Source organism: Plasmodium vivax, chromosome 14 (assembly GCF_000002415.2).
Source record: "Plasmodium vivax chromosome 14, whole genome shotgun sequence".
Taxonomy (NCBI): Eukaryota; Apicomplexa; class Aconoidasida; order Haemosporida; family Plasmodiidae; genus Plasmodium; species Plasmodium vivax.
Genome location: NC_009919.1, coordinates 2,955,234 through 2,971,053, shown reverse-complemented (window position 1 = coordinate 2,971,053; position 15,820 = coordinate 2,955,234). Strand labels below are relative to the sequence as shown.

The 15,820-nt window shown below is 31.3% G+C and overlaps 1 protein-coding gene across 1 annotated transcript; it reads left to right on the top strand.

Annotated features, from left to right (window-relative positions):
- Positions 1-4,019: 4,019 nt before the first annotated feature.
- Positions 4,020-13,819, top strand: PVX_101500 (hypothetical protein; the record flags this gene model as incomplete). Its single annotated transcript, XM_001613996.1, has 3 exons — positions 4,020-4,814; positions 5,001-5,115; positions 5,409-13,819. The coding sequence occupies exons 1-3, from the start codon at positions 4,728-4,730 to the stop codon at positions 13,817-13,819; spliced, it is 8,613 nt and encodes a 2,870-aa protein (XP_001614046.1). The 5' UTR covers positions 4,020-4,727.
- Between the last annotated feature and the right edge of the window lie 2,001 nt (positions 13,820-15,820).

Genomic DNA, 15,820 nt, shown 5'->3' with positions numbered 1-15,820 from the left:
AGAAAATGCTACCACTCTCGAAACTAAAATGTGGCAATTTTAAAAATGTCCTTCGTAGAGCAAAATAAACGCTGTTTCGTAACTCATATTTCGTAACTCATATTTTGCAGTTCATAAGTCGCAGTTCGTAAGTCTCAATTCGTAAGACGCAACTCACATTTCGCTCTTCATACTTATGGACAAATTGAACGTTTTCCTGCTGTCTTTACGATAATTCATGCTTTATAATGCGAAGGAATACGTACATATATGCATAATAGATACATATACTCAGCAGCCATTTATCCCACCTATGTAAATGGATAGGCCAATTTAATAGAATAACGACGCAACAACAGAAAATATTCGAACAGGACTTGGAATAATTTTTGTTTTTATGCATGCAGCACGCAGTGCTCTTTTTCGCATTTTTATTTAGAACAAAGCAGAATTATTTTTAACATAAATAATGGTTGTTAAGATTTGTACATATATAATCTATCTGTTTTTTTTTTTTTTTCTTCTTCTTTTTGCCCTTTTTGGAAAGAATGTAATGAGCAAAAACAGATGAATCATTTTTTTAATGGACAATTCCATTTTAAGCGTAGATATTAAAACCGCATCCGTCTATACAAAACAGAAACCACGTTCAACCAAACCCGAGTGGTAACTTACAACAGATAATTCCAGATCGTTACAAATTATAGCAAAATAACAATTACTAAATTTTACTCCTTACAAAAAGTTTATGATCATTTGATAAAAGCGGTAATTTAAAAAATAAAAAAAAACAAATTTTTTAACCCTTTCTATTTTTCTTATACAAATATAACATGTCCTTTAAAGCAGCAATATCGAAATGAACATTGGGGCCTTTGAACTCATTTTTGAGATTCACTTAAACATTTTTTTTTTCCCAAAATGAATAGCTTTATTTCGGCTTCTACCATTTTATTGCTTTTTAAAATTTTCGCGTTGGCCGCTTTTTATCCATACAGTATTATTCATTCATTTTTACCATAAGGCATTCACTCATTTTTACTCATTAATTTATAAAAGAGGCAGCTCTAAATGTGATGCACCAAAAGGCGAAAACCTTTTCAACTCGACGAGTCCATTTTATTAATAAAAAGAAAAAAATCTAAAGAAAATAAAAACTTTAAAACGTCGAATATTTCTCGAAATTAAACAAAGTTCTTCGTGCACGAACATATGCTAAAAACAATTTTGAAAAAAATATTAAAATCGTTAAATAAAAACGTTCAGAAAATTTTTTTTCACTCAAGACATGATTTTACATTTTACGTTAAAAGAATCGAATGGCGATGCATTAAAAAAAAGGGAGGGAAATTTCATTTTGACCATTTAACTGTTAACCTCCATAATTGTCACTTGCTAAAATTCGTGTGCATATTGCATTGTATCGATTTAACAAAAAAAAATAGTACTTCATTTTTTTGGAATGCCAAATTTTTTACCTACGTATTTCTTACAACATGCTGATACACTGCTGATGCGAAAAGGGCAAAACAGTAGATGCGCATTTCTTCCAAGCAAAAATACACTATGTATAAATAAGTATACAAATAAACGAACATATATTATATGCATATATATATATGCATTTATTTATGCCAGCTTCCAAACAATTCTTCCCCTTAAAGCGCAGGAATATTATATTTAGCAACAATTTTTATCGAATGAATGCACAGCTCATCGTGTGATAAGAAGTCACCATGTTGATTTTTGTGTACGTTCACAAAGTTTTTCCTATTTGGTGTTGCCCCTTTTGTAAGGAAATATTTTTTATCTACCTCCTATTTCTCATAGTGTTTACCTTTTGCAATATTCCCTGTTTTTTCGTTTCCCATTTTAATACATATTACGTAAATTTTTAACAATAATATAAGAATTTAAAGAAAAAAGGATACTCCTTTTTTTAGTACATATCGCTAGCGGATACGCTAACACTAAGCACGTTTAGTTGAATTATTTTTACTTGTGTGCATCCGTGCAGCTATGAGGATATATACATTAAAAAAAAAAAAAAAAAAACATTAAAAAAGGCTCAAGGTATTTTTGTTTTTTTATCCTATATAATAACCGTCCTTATGAAAGGTTCCAATTTCGCCGTTCCAAGCACCTATCTGTCGGTGTTCCGCAAAAGGGGAAAGAGTTATTCAAATAACACAAAAGTTTAAAGGTTAAAAAAGCATCAAATTCTTATGGATACTTTTGACATATGTGTATGATACCCCCAACTTTTCTTGCCAAATAAGTACATCATTTATGTAATACACATTATTAGTTTATGAAGTGAAAAAGTTAAAACAATGTCCCTTCCAAAACTATAGGACGAACAAAAAGTGAGCGTCCAGTTAATGTACCATAAACTCTTCGGTAACGTATTATATGCTATATTATACGGCATACACGTTAATGACATCCTATTTAATTTATTCTACAATTTTATATATATATGTTGAGAAAAAGAAACACTTGCAAATTTAATACACAATATATTCCTTTTCCTTATTTGGCCTAAATGATAACCCACACATTTGCATATAAATATAAAAAAAAAAGGGCGTGACTAACAATTAAGGAACTTTTATGTAATAAAATGACTGCGAATAAAGCGATGGAGTAAACTAAAGGAATGTCTCCTAATGAAGTTCTTTCGCTTTTCGCTCTTTAAGACTTAAGGCATATTTTCGAACGTGAAGTGTTAAGGGAAAGCTACTGAGCGCAAATTAGTGTGCCAAAATAGCATATACAAATTAGCGTGCCAAATTACCTAGTACACATTTTCAAAACAAATATGCATTATAAAATCAATGTTGCACTTTCATTTGCGTCAATTTCGCGTGACAGAAATAACGTATTCTCTTTTCTGGCGGAGGGGATATTATATCCAATTTAAGGATAAATTATGTAGCTCTAATAATAACAGAAAAAGGATCGATAAAATATGCGCAACGTATTGCACGTTACATCAATTTCTATTCATTAAAATAATAAAGTGTGCTATTTCTATACCCATGATTATAATTTTAAAATTCAAAAAGAATGACTTCCACACATCCTTTCAAAAATTACCTATGACAAAAAATCACATTGTAATTTTCAACAAAGTTTGAATAAGAAATTTTAGGTAACTCACAAAATTAGAGGGATATCTCTTTTGTATGCCCCGTTTAGCAAACAGACCGAATAAATAATGATCATACTATTTTGCATCATTTAGAAAAGTATTTTTTTTTTTTTTTTTTAACACAATATAGATGCAACTATTATAAATAAAAATTGATCCATCATATTTAGCTGGATGATTATTTACATCCATTTCTAAATTAATTCGAGCTAAAAATTCACATGTGGGATTAGCGAAATAGGGATATATAAAACATATAGGTGTGGCCTTTGGAGGGATTAATGATCATTATATATTTTTTTGCAAAAATTAAAAAAAGTGCAGTCATATTGTCAATATTTATAATATAGCAATAATTTCATTTTTTTTTTTTTTTTAATCTTTAATTTTTTCAAATTCACAATCCTATTATTTTTACTAACTTTTTACTTGTATAAATTTTAAATAATCATAATTTAATTAATAAAGCGTATTGCATACAGAATCAACTAAATGCAAAATGAAAAAATAACCAAAAAATTTGTTCATTATTATAATTTAAAACACGTAGATGTATTATTATTCAACAACGCATATTTTTTTAAATACGCGTAAAACATCTTATAGCTAGTTAGCTTATGCAATATTTATATATCATAAAATTTAGAGTTAAAACGCTATTGATTTTTTGTGTGCATTTAAACTGATCATTTTCTTATATTTATTTCTGAATTCATTACATTTTAAGTACAATATTTGATCAAAAAAAATTATATAAACTGCATCATATATGCACCAAAAATATTATACGAATGGGTCTATTTTTACATCGAAAAAATATATTACAGATGCTATTCAATTATGCATCAGAAAAAAACATTGCATTGCCATGCCATTCAATCCATGCGTCAAAAATAAATGTTATTATTTAACATTATTTATTTATGCATCTCAAATGCATGCAAATATATAAATTAAATAATACCACACATTCCTTTTTTTGTTATTAGAATATCATTTTTCATGTACTGCGATGCATAAGCGCGCAAATCCCATTACAATATAATATGCATATGCAGAAAAAATGAATCTTTATAAAAATGATCGCTAATTGTTAAAAGAAAATGCCATTTTGTTGAATTTTTTTTGCATGGTTCATTTCATATTCATTGTGATTTATTTTTTCTTTAACTTTTTTTTTTTTCGCAAAAATTTTGAAAGCAATTTTCCTCGACCCCATTGAAAAAAATAAATTTAAAAATATATATAAAATTTTAAATTACTTTATCTTTTTTTTTATATTTATTTATTATTTTTAATAGTTTCTGTTAACTGCTTTCTATATTGATTTTCTTTTTCTGTATACAATTTTTTATCATTTCTTCTTTTTTCAGCAGTTTACATTTTTTTTTGTTTTCTTTAACCCAAAATAAGGTGACTGTATTTTAACAATACATTTCAAATATACATGAAAGTTTCGTAACTTTATAATGATATGAATAAAAAAAACTAAAATAATAATATTAAGCCAGTAACAATTTCCCATATGGGAATTAAATTTATACAAAACTAAATTTTTTTTAGAAATCACGCTGTATCATTTTAAAAGAACACCATGGCTGAAAAAAGAAATGTTTCAGTTTTTTTCTCCGTAGTACTTTTGTGCTCACTCTTAGTTTGGTCACCAGCTCACCCCGATTGGGTAAGACCATTAGCACAGCGCGTATTTGTGCACATATATATATAGTACATTGTATATATATCAGTTTATTCACTTCACAAATAGTTAAAGTGTCTGCATGTATGACCACAGTTCGCAAACACCTCCAGCGTAATGTTTAAAAAAAAAAATCCTTCCAAAATTTACTACGTTTTTCTGAATTTTCAGGAAGAATATGATGCCTGTTACAACTATCGAAAGACTGCTGAAGCAAGAACAAAGCGATTACTCGCAGCAGCAAGGCAGCATAGACAAAATCCACGAGCCACAGCTGTTCGCGCAGGTAAAAAACATGAACATGACAACAGCAAAAAATAAAAAAAGCTGTAAAGTAAAATTGCGTTGGTACATTTGATGTGTGTGTAGAATAATTCTATCCAAAATTTTGAAAAAGCAAAACACACATTAAAAAAAAAAAAAAAGTTGCTATGAACCAACACTCAATTCCATATGGTTGATAAACAAAATGTGATTTCAACCAATGCTGCATCCCCAACTAAATAAAAATGATCTCTTAAGGATCATCACACTATATATGACATCTTTCAAATATTCCTTTTCTTATACACCCTTTAGGTCCTCGTGCGCAACAAGGAAAAAAGGCAAAGGGTAAAGCAGGAGCACGCGGAATAAAAGAAGAAGAAGAAGAAGAAGAAGAAGAAGAAGAAGAAGAAATAGAAGTAGGACCAGGAATTTATCCAGAAGATGGTGATATTTTACCACCAATTCAAGAAGAAGAAGAAGAAGTAGCGGAACATTTTTCACAAGATGGTGATGAAGAATCATTATTTTTACAAAGTACAGATGGTCAATACTCTGATTTACAAGAGGCATCATGGTTTGGTCCACATGGTCCTACTGCTTTCCATTTACCGACACGTGTCTACGGAGGTAGAAAACAACGCGAAAAGGCAAAACATGAGAAACCTCAACGACATGCTTCAGAAAAATCCGGTAAGGAAAAAAAAGGAAAAGCCGAAAGTAAAGAAAGAGAAGAATCGTATCTTGGTAAATACAAAAGTGAGCCATACTACGGTACACTAAAGATCTTGTATGAAAGAAGTCTAGACGAATTATTTTATAATTTAAGAGACATGCTCGATGATACATACAAAACTGAAGGACGTGAACGCAATGATCATTTCTACAATGAATTAGATGTTCTCCTTAAACTTTTCACGAGGGACAAATTTAATGAAGATAAACAGAGCATCAAGGCAAAATACCAATCTTCAGGTCAACTCTCCAGTGCTCGTTGCCACAATGAAATAATGTTTATCTTTAAAAAATTAAACGATGATCAAATGAACTTTGAAAAGAAGGTTCTTGAACTAAAATACCTAGATAACAAAAAAGCGCACGATGAAGAATTCCAAACTAAAACGAAGGCTATCACTGAAAAATACGAAGATGAATATAGGAAATATGATAAAAAACTTTTAGAAGAATTAAAAAAAAAAAACCACGTCGATGAATTGTACAAGGAAGTGCACTACCAGATTGATTCTGATTTCATGAAACAAGATTTCGACATTGCAGATTACTACACTGAAAAAAAAGAGAAATACGAAAAATTCAAACATACTGAATTCGATGAAGCGAAAAAATTAGTCGAAAAGAAATACCAAAGTGCAGGAAAGTCTTTCGATTCAAATTTCTACGATGAAATAAATGCGCTGTGTGATCTCTTTGCAGGTAGAAGGCACAGAAATGATAAGAAAATTGTCGACGAAAGGTACGTATCTGTAGGACTGCCTCTCGATAATCATTACTATGATGAATTAAAGTTTGTCTTTGAATGTTATACCAATTCTAGATATGACAATGATATGTGGCTTCTTAATTTAAGATACACAACTGAAGGAAAACAACGCGATAGTGCTTATGAATGTGAAATGGAATCTATCTATGAAAAATACGACAAAAAACAAAAAGATTATGCAAAAACTCTTCACGAATTAATGCAAAGCAGAAAAAAATCTGAAGAAGAAATGAAAGGTAGAGGCAGGGCTAAAGCAAATGGTATGCTAGGAAAACTCCTTACCACAGGCTTACCCTTTGGATCACTCACTCCATCCGCGCGTGACTGCCCAAGTGTAACTATAAATGGTGATATTTTCAAAGATGCTGATGAAAAACTTAGTGCATACAAACAAGAACCGTACTACGCTGAATTAAAGGATTTATACGAAAGATCCAAGCATCAAGATTTTTATAATGTAAAAAAGTTTATCGATGACAAGTATGATGCGCAAAAGAGATCTTACGACAGTCATTACTATAATGAAATTGATTTTTTTCTTAAACTATTGATCAGGGATAAATTTCTTGAGGAGAGGAATAGTATCCTAGAAAAGTACAGAAGTGGAGATCATAATGACGGTCGTTGCTACAATGAATTAACTTACCTGTTTAGAAAATATAACGAAGATCAAATGATGACCGAACAGAGGGTTCTTGAATTAAGATACCTCAATGAATATCTTCCACGAGGTCCAGAATATTTTCAAGAACTAATGATAAAGAAACAAAATTATGACAACAAGCGTAGAGTATATGAAAAAAAACTTGATAATGAATTGAAGAAACCATTACCTAAAAAAAAAAACGATAAAAGTGAATTGTTTGATGGTTTATATTACCACGATGATGATGAATTTAGCAATCGAAAGTTCGACAAGGAAGCATACTTCGATGATATGAAGAGATTATATGAACCTTACAAACATACCGAATTCGAAGATATAAAAAGAATTGTCGATGATAAATACCGAAAACAAGGAAAATCAGTCGACCCAAGTTACTACACAGAAATAAATCGTCTATGTGACATCCTCCTTACTAAACATTACGAACAAGAAAAACAATTTGCCCGTGAAAGATACATATTTTTTAATTTACCTGTCGATAAGCATTACGTTGATGAGTTAAAGTATCTGCATGAAGTTTATACCAATAGTCAATACGATAATGAAGTTTGGCTTCTCCGTTTAAGATTTCAGAATGAAGGACGACCAATTACCGATAGAAGTTTTGAAAAAGAAAAGCAAACTATCTATTCAAAATACGACAAAAAACAAAAAGAGTATACAAAAAGACTTCAAGAAGAAGTAGGTGGCAAAAAAGTAAAAGCTGATAGTGAAGTACTTAATAAACCGTACTCCCCTAGATTAAAGCTTTCGCAAGGCAAACCCAAAGACGGAAATTACCAAAATGAACCATACCGTGTTCACATAAAGACTATGCTTGAAAAATGTTATCAGGAAGAACTTAATAATATAATAAAAATGGTCACTGATAAGTACCAGGCTACTGGAAGACCTTTCGATAACCATTACTACAACGAAATAGACTTGCTGTATAAACTGTTCAAAAATGAAAAATACAAACATGAGAGACAGATTATTAAAGAAAAGTATGGTGCTTCAGGACTAACCCGAGATAAGAAATGCTTTAATGAAATAATGTATCTCTATGGAAGATTTAGCAATGATAAATTGAATGCTGAAAAAAGAATTCTTGAATTAAGATACCAAAATGAGGGACGCCCTCAAGATAAAGATTATTTTACGAGATTAATGGATATAAATTCAAGATACAACTCTGAGAGAAAGACTTATAAAAAACATCTTCAAACCGAATTGCAAACATCAAAATTAGATCCTTGGGAATACCATGGTGAAGAATACAAAGGTATTTACTACGATGATAATGAATTGAACGATCCAAGTTTTGATCTTCCAAATTATTACAATGAGATGAAGATTTTGTATGAAAGATATCGACACTCTGAGTTCGATGATGCAAAAAAATTCCTGGATGAAAAATACCATCATCAAGGAAGACCCTACGATGACACCTACTACTGTGAACTAAACGCTTTGACATATCTATTCTTGAAGGAAAGATTTGATAAGGAAAAAGCCTTTATCGAAGGTAAATACACAACTGCAGAATTACCACGTGATAATAAACATTACTTCAGTGAACTAAAATATCTCGGTGAAATATTTCACTACTTACAACGTACATATGAACATATGCTTCTAAATGTGAAATACCAAAATGAAGGATTATCTCGCAATGAATATTATCATCGTGAACTTACCGATATCTATAAAAAATATGATCAGAAACAGAAAAAATATGAAAAAAGACTTCAAGAAGACATAGCTGGCAGGAAAAACCAACTTCTTGAAGAACAGGACGAAGATGAAATAAGAAACCTACATTATCAAAGTAAACTCATGAGTTTGCTTACTAAACAAAAAAATTATGATGACGCTAGTGAACAATACAACTTGAACATAATGGCTTTGAAAGATGGCAGCAAACATGATGAATTCCAGAATGTAAAAAAATTTCTTGATGATAAATACACGACTATGGGAAGGCCTTACGATGATCATTACTACAATGAATTAGATTTTATTCTTAAATGTTTAAACTTGGAAACATACCACAATGAAAAATGTAGGATAAGGGAAAGATACCAGAATTCGGGATTACAAAAAGATGGAACTGACTACCGTGATGCATTGTTTGCCTACCAATTATACAAGCAAGAAAATTTAAACAATGAGAAATGCATTCTGGGTTTAAAATATCAACGTCGAGGACTTCCGCGCGATCATAATTATCAGAAAGAATTAGATGCTCTAACTGAAAAATATGAAAAAGAAGGTAATAAATATGAAAGAAGACTTAGAGATGAAATGGATACGAAATTCAGTGTCCGGGAATACTATGATGATGTTTACGAATCTGCGGATTACAAAAATGATGAAGAATTTTCCCATTCTGGTTTTGACGTTGCGGCATACTACAATGAAGCGAAGATTTTATTCGAAAGATACCAGAATAATGAATTCGATGAAGTAAAAAGAATTGTCGATGAAAAATACAATGATGAAGGAAAACCGTACGATGATAGTTACTACAGTGAATTAAAGCGACTCGCTGACGATTGTAGCACTGAAAGATACAAAGAAGAAAAAAAAAATATCAATGATAAGTACAAAGAATTAGGGCAGCCTCAAGTTAATGAATTTTACTATGGTGAATTAATGGATATATTTAATTGGTTCAACCATAGACAATGTTTAAGTGAAATGTGGGTTTTACATCTAAGATATCAAAATGAAGGAAAGTCGCGGGATGAAAATTTTCATAGTCAGTTGCAAATTATAGGTGAAAAATATGATGAGAAAAAAGAAAAGTATGCTAAAAAACTTGAAGAACATTATAATAAACACAGAGGAAGACATTATAATTATAATCAGGATGATTTAAACCCTGAGTATTACAATGAGATTGAATACTACGACAAGTTACTGCTTTTGTTTGGAAAATATGACCGTCGAGAATTCGATAAAATAAAAAACCGTATTGATGACAAATACAAAGTTGAAGCAAGACCTTTCAATAAACATTACTACAATGAATTAGAACGTACCGCTTATGGAAAAAGCAATGATAAATATAATAAAGAAGTAGAAAAGATCCATCTAAGATACCACAGGGAAAACAGACCTCGCAATGATCAATACTACCAGGAATTAATGAAAGCCTTTGAAAAAAACAGCGAAGATAAATTTAATTTGGGTAAGGTGATCCTCGATTTACAATACAAAAATAATGGACTTCCTCACGATGAAAAATATCGTGATGGTGTAAAGAAACTCTATGATAAATTAATTGCTGATAACGACAAGCACTGGCAGGAGCTTAGCGCTGAATTGAGGGGTAGAAAAAAAACTAATGATTTTTACACCGCAGAATATAAAGGTCCTATTGATTTCCTCGATGATGATATTACCGAAGAAGATCAAGCTAATGAGAATTATTACAAAACGTTAAAGCAATTGACTACAAAATTCGACGATCAAAGATATAAAAATGTAAAGAAAGATATGGATAGAAAATACAAAGATCAAGGTAAAACATATTGCGATTTGCACTACTACAGAGAACTAACAAGAGGTGTTGATAAAGCTATCAATAAAAGACACCAGGAAGAAAAAGCGCGTCTCAATAAGAAATACGGAAAAGGAACAAAAGTCCTCAATTCAAGTTACTACAGCGAATTATTGAGCCTCTTTGATAAATACAACTGTGAACAGTTTAACACGCATAAAAGAGTCCTTGATGAAAAATACAATTCTGAAAGAAAACCTCGTGATGATGCTTATCACGCAGAATTAAAGTCCATCTTCGAGCAATACAGCTCCGAAAAGCAGGATTATTATAAAAAGCTTCATGATGAATATATGCAAAAGAAAATGTTAGGTGAAGTTGTAGACGATGATGTAAATCCGGGTCATAAGATTTTTAAAAATGGAACGGATAGTACTGAGTATTATACCAAATTATTGGATATTTTCCATAATGGCCACGCTGACGATTTCAATAATGTTAAAAATCTTGTCGATGAAAAATATCAAGGAAAACCATTAGATATTCACTACTACGCTGAAGTAGATCGTATTTGCACTGAATTCAACGGGAACGCATACAAAAAAGAAAAAGAGTTGCTCAATGAAAAATACCAACGAGATGGACTACCTTACGACGATGAATATTACCAGAAATTACTCCTTCTATATCACAAATATGCAGATGATCAAATGCATGATAGAAGAATGCTTTTAGATCTAAAACGAGAAAACGAAGGACGTCCAGAGGATGATTATTTCCAGAGTATAATAAAAACTCTCTATGAAAAATGCACATCTGAGGAACAAGCATATGAGAACAAGCTTTATGATGAATTGAATGATAGAAAAGTCAATAATGATTTCCACTCCTTTAGAGAAGGCGACAATAGTGAAGTCCAAAGTAGTGATTTCAATGAAAATACTTACAAACCTGAATCGTACTACGATACTTTAAGGGAATCATTTGAATCCAGCGATGGAAATTTTGATGAAGTACGACATATTGTCGAGTCGAAATACGAAGAAGAAGGAAGAGTTTTCGATAAGCATTTTTACAATGAAATACTACGTGTTTGTGATGTATTCACCTATGAAAAACTCAATCATGAGAGTTGGTATGTCTATGAACAATATAGAGCTCGCCATAGACCTTTCGATGAACAATACTGCAATGCATTAATGAATATCTTTGATAAATATAATAAAGAAAGGTTGGACAACGAAAAGAAAGCCCTTGAATTAAGATACCAAAGAGAAAATCTGCCTAGAGATGCTGAATATCATGAGCAAATAACGTCTCTCACTGAAAAATACAACGACGAAAAAGAAAATTATGAAAATATGCTTAATGCGGAATATAAAAGAAGAAAAGAATCAGGAGATATAGATCCTTATGAACTGCCCACTCCTCCCGTAAGCCTCATAAGTACTATGGATGAAGATGATTACAAAAATGAACAATACTACAAAAAACTACAGCAACTTCGTGAACAATGCAACAAAACTCAGTTCGAAAAAGTAAGAAAAATTGTCGATGAATTATACCAGGTTGGAGAAAATGGCTACGATGAAAGTTACTATCAAGAATTATGCCGTATCGGTTCAGAATTGATCAATGAAAAATACAAAAAAGAAAAGAAAGCTATCAAAAACAAATATAAAAAACCAGATGGATTACCTCGTGATAGTCATTACTATAATCAATTAATGCGCCTCTTTGAAAAATACAACGATGAACACATGAACTATGAAAAATTGGTCATGGAATTAAAATACTACAACGAAAAGAAGCCTCAGGATGAAAGTTTTCATGCTCTATTAAAGGCTCTCTATAACAGATGTGAATACGATAAACAAATGTATCAACAGAAGCTTCTAGACAAAATCAGTAAAAATGAAAATCCTTCTGGAGAATACGATGATGGCGATGATGATGATGATGATGACAGTGATGATTTCAGCACATATAATAGTGGCTCACAAAAATATACAGATGATGATTTCCAAAGAGAACTTACCAGAATGACGAAATCATACGACCCTACAATTTTCCATACTTTAAAACAAACCGTTGATGAAGAATACCAATCTTCAGGAAGGAACATAGATGCTGATTACTTCAAAGAAGTAAATAATCGCTGTATTAAAAACATCCAGGAAAGACAGCAGAATGAGAAAAATGCTATCACTTCAGCATACAAGGCAATGCCTGGCGGACTTATTGGTGATGAATACAACAATGATTTAATTGATCTAAATAATAAGTACTGCGACGAGAAATTCAACAACGAAAAATATATCCTCGAGTTAAGATACGAAAGAGAAGGACGTCGTCGCAATGAAGATTATCACAAACAAATAAAGGCTCTCTTTGATAAAAACCAACGTGAAAGGGAAAAATATGCAAAGAAATTACATGATGAATTGTCCAAGAGAAGAGAAAAAGCCCTTGCAAAACAACAAGAAAATGAAATAGATGAAACGGAAACCGAAGATCCCAAAGATCAATATTTGAAAAAGCAAGAATACGAGGCAGAAGTAAAAGCTCTTAATGAAACATTCGCAGGTGAAGAAAGAAAACGCCAAGAAGCTTACGGCCGTGAATTAAAGGGCCTCTTTGAGAAATACAACAAGAATTTGAAGGCTTTGTTAGAAAAATGCGATAAGGACAACAAAAATAAAACTTATGTGAGTGAAAAAAAACTATTAGACCAAAAATACAAAAAAGGAGCACCAGGTGTTGCTCTCCCTGATGAGTACTACGGTGAATTCAAGGGTCTCTTTGAAAAATTCCCTACTGTAAGTTATCACAAGGGAAAGCAAACTCTAGATGAATTATGTGCTAATGAAAAAGCAGCTCATGATTCACATTATGCCGAAAAACATAAAACTCTCACTGAGAAATACAATAGTCAATTAAGAGTTCTTTGTGAAAAGTACAATCAAGAATATCCGGGGGACATGTTATCAGCAAGTGCATCACAACCACCAGTAGCAAAGCCCAAAGCTAAAAAAGCTACTGCACCAAGACAAAGAAAACCAGTAAGATAAACGAATAAAGAAAGAAAGGAATGAAAGGAAAGAAAGGAAAGAAAAGAAAGAATAGGTTCTGCTTCTGTTCTGTTCTGTTCTTTTCTTTTTTTTTCTTTTTTTTTTCATATCAATACTATTTAACCATGCTGAAAACACATTTTACGAAAAAAAACAATTGCAAAATGAACTTATTATAGTATAAGACATATTATCAACTCCGTAACAATACCTTTGATAAAAATATCCAGAATAATATCCCATATGAAAGATTACGAAAAAGTACACATGCGTGGCCCATGGGGTATATTAAGCGAAAACGGCTCCAAGAAAAATTACATTATATATATTTTTTACCTCAAATCGAATAGACCCATCTATATTTTACCCAGTTGCATATTTTATCATTCTACTCCCCTTTTTTATGTTTTAAAATAAACTTGTACAGTAGCATAAATGTTTTCCCCTACATATATATCTCCACGCATACGTATATTAAAGTTACCATTATACTTTGCATATTTATATATTATGTACATACCACATGCCAATTTTTTCCGACTGCGCATATATTTTTTGGTACAATTTTACGCGATTCCTTGAAGTGCATCATTTAAAAAGTTCACCTTTAATTTGAATGTACATTTTTCAATACAAGGTGATGTGAGCGTCTATTTTAATTTTTAAAGTTATTCTTATCATTACTACTTTAAATGATTAATTTAGCGTAGCCTTTAAATTTTAAAAAGGATAAATGATGCACCTTCCATCTCCTATAACTGTGCATATATATATACATTACATTATATGTTATATACATAATATATGAATTATTTATAAAAAAAAAAAAAAATTCATGATTTTAATGGTTCAACGATTTAATCATTTTAATGCATGATGATTTATTTAGCGTTCAACGTCTAAGTATATAATCTTCTGCATTAAAAATAACAATTGAAAGTAAATATATTTATTCTTACATTTTTATATTTTTGTACTTTTATGCCTGATGCCTGATTGCCTTCTTTTTTTTCTTCCGATTCAGTAAATGTATTCTTTTTTACGTAAAAAATGATGTTTTACACTTTACATGAATTATCTTATATTTATAATAAACCGCTTAGTTGATGTACACGCGTTTATTAAATAGTAGCAGTGTAGATAACATAAAGACTTTTAACTAAATTGAAAAAACTGAAATTGTGCACAAAGCAAAGGCGGCTTTCCACTGAGAAGGAGCTGTACAAAGGTATACCCTGTACGTTTGTATGTGCCGTACGAAAGTGTGTGCTGTACAAGGGTATATGCTGTATAAATGCATATGCATTTATCCATTTATACGCACAGTGCGGCTGATTGCTAATCTACCCCTCATCACCTCTAAAGGCGAACACCCGAACGTAAAAAACATAAACGTTTGTAGTGTACGACACTGCTAGTACAGTGTACACTCCCTGCGGGGCAGCCCCATTATTCACCGCCTTTGCCCATTATATAAAGATTAATAAAACTTCTACTCAAATAAACGCCACAGGTAAAAATGTGAGGTGCTCTTCTTTTTAAGCATTCGCCTTAATCGTTAAGGCAACCAAAAATATGGAGAAATTGTATGCGCATATATCACATATAGATGATGTATATATGTACGCACAGCAAATAAAATAGTAGAAAGGGTGATAAGAGGAAAGAGGCTCAACTATGAGCGCACAGCTTTGTACTCATCCTTGCGAGTATAAAAGGGCGAACAAAATAACTCTTTTTAAATATTTTTTAATGTTTATGCTAATGTGGTAAATCTTTTGCAAAGTAGAATAAACTTCTACAGTTAAATAACAAAAAAAAAGCAAAAAAAAAAGGATCAAACAGGTTCAACGTGGAGCAAAAGAGCCACCGAAAAAAGCATAAAATTGCATACCACATGTTAAAACAAAAGTAGATAAAGTGGTAACAAAAAAAATACAACAGTTCGAAGCACTGCAACTCGGTTGCGTCATAATAATGCCCTGCAACAAAGCACCTTAT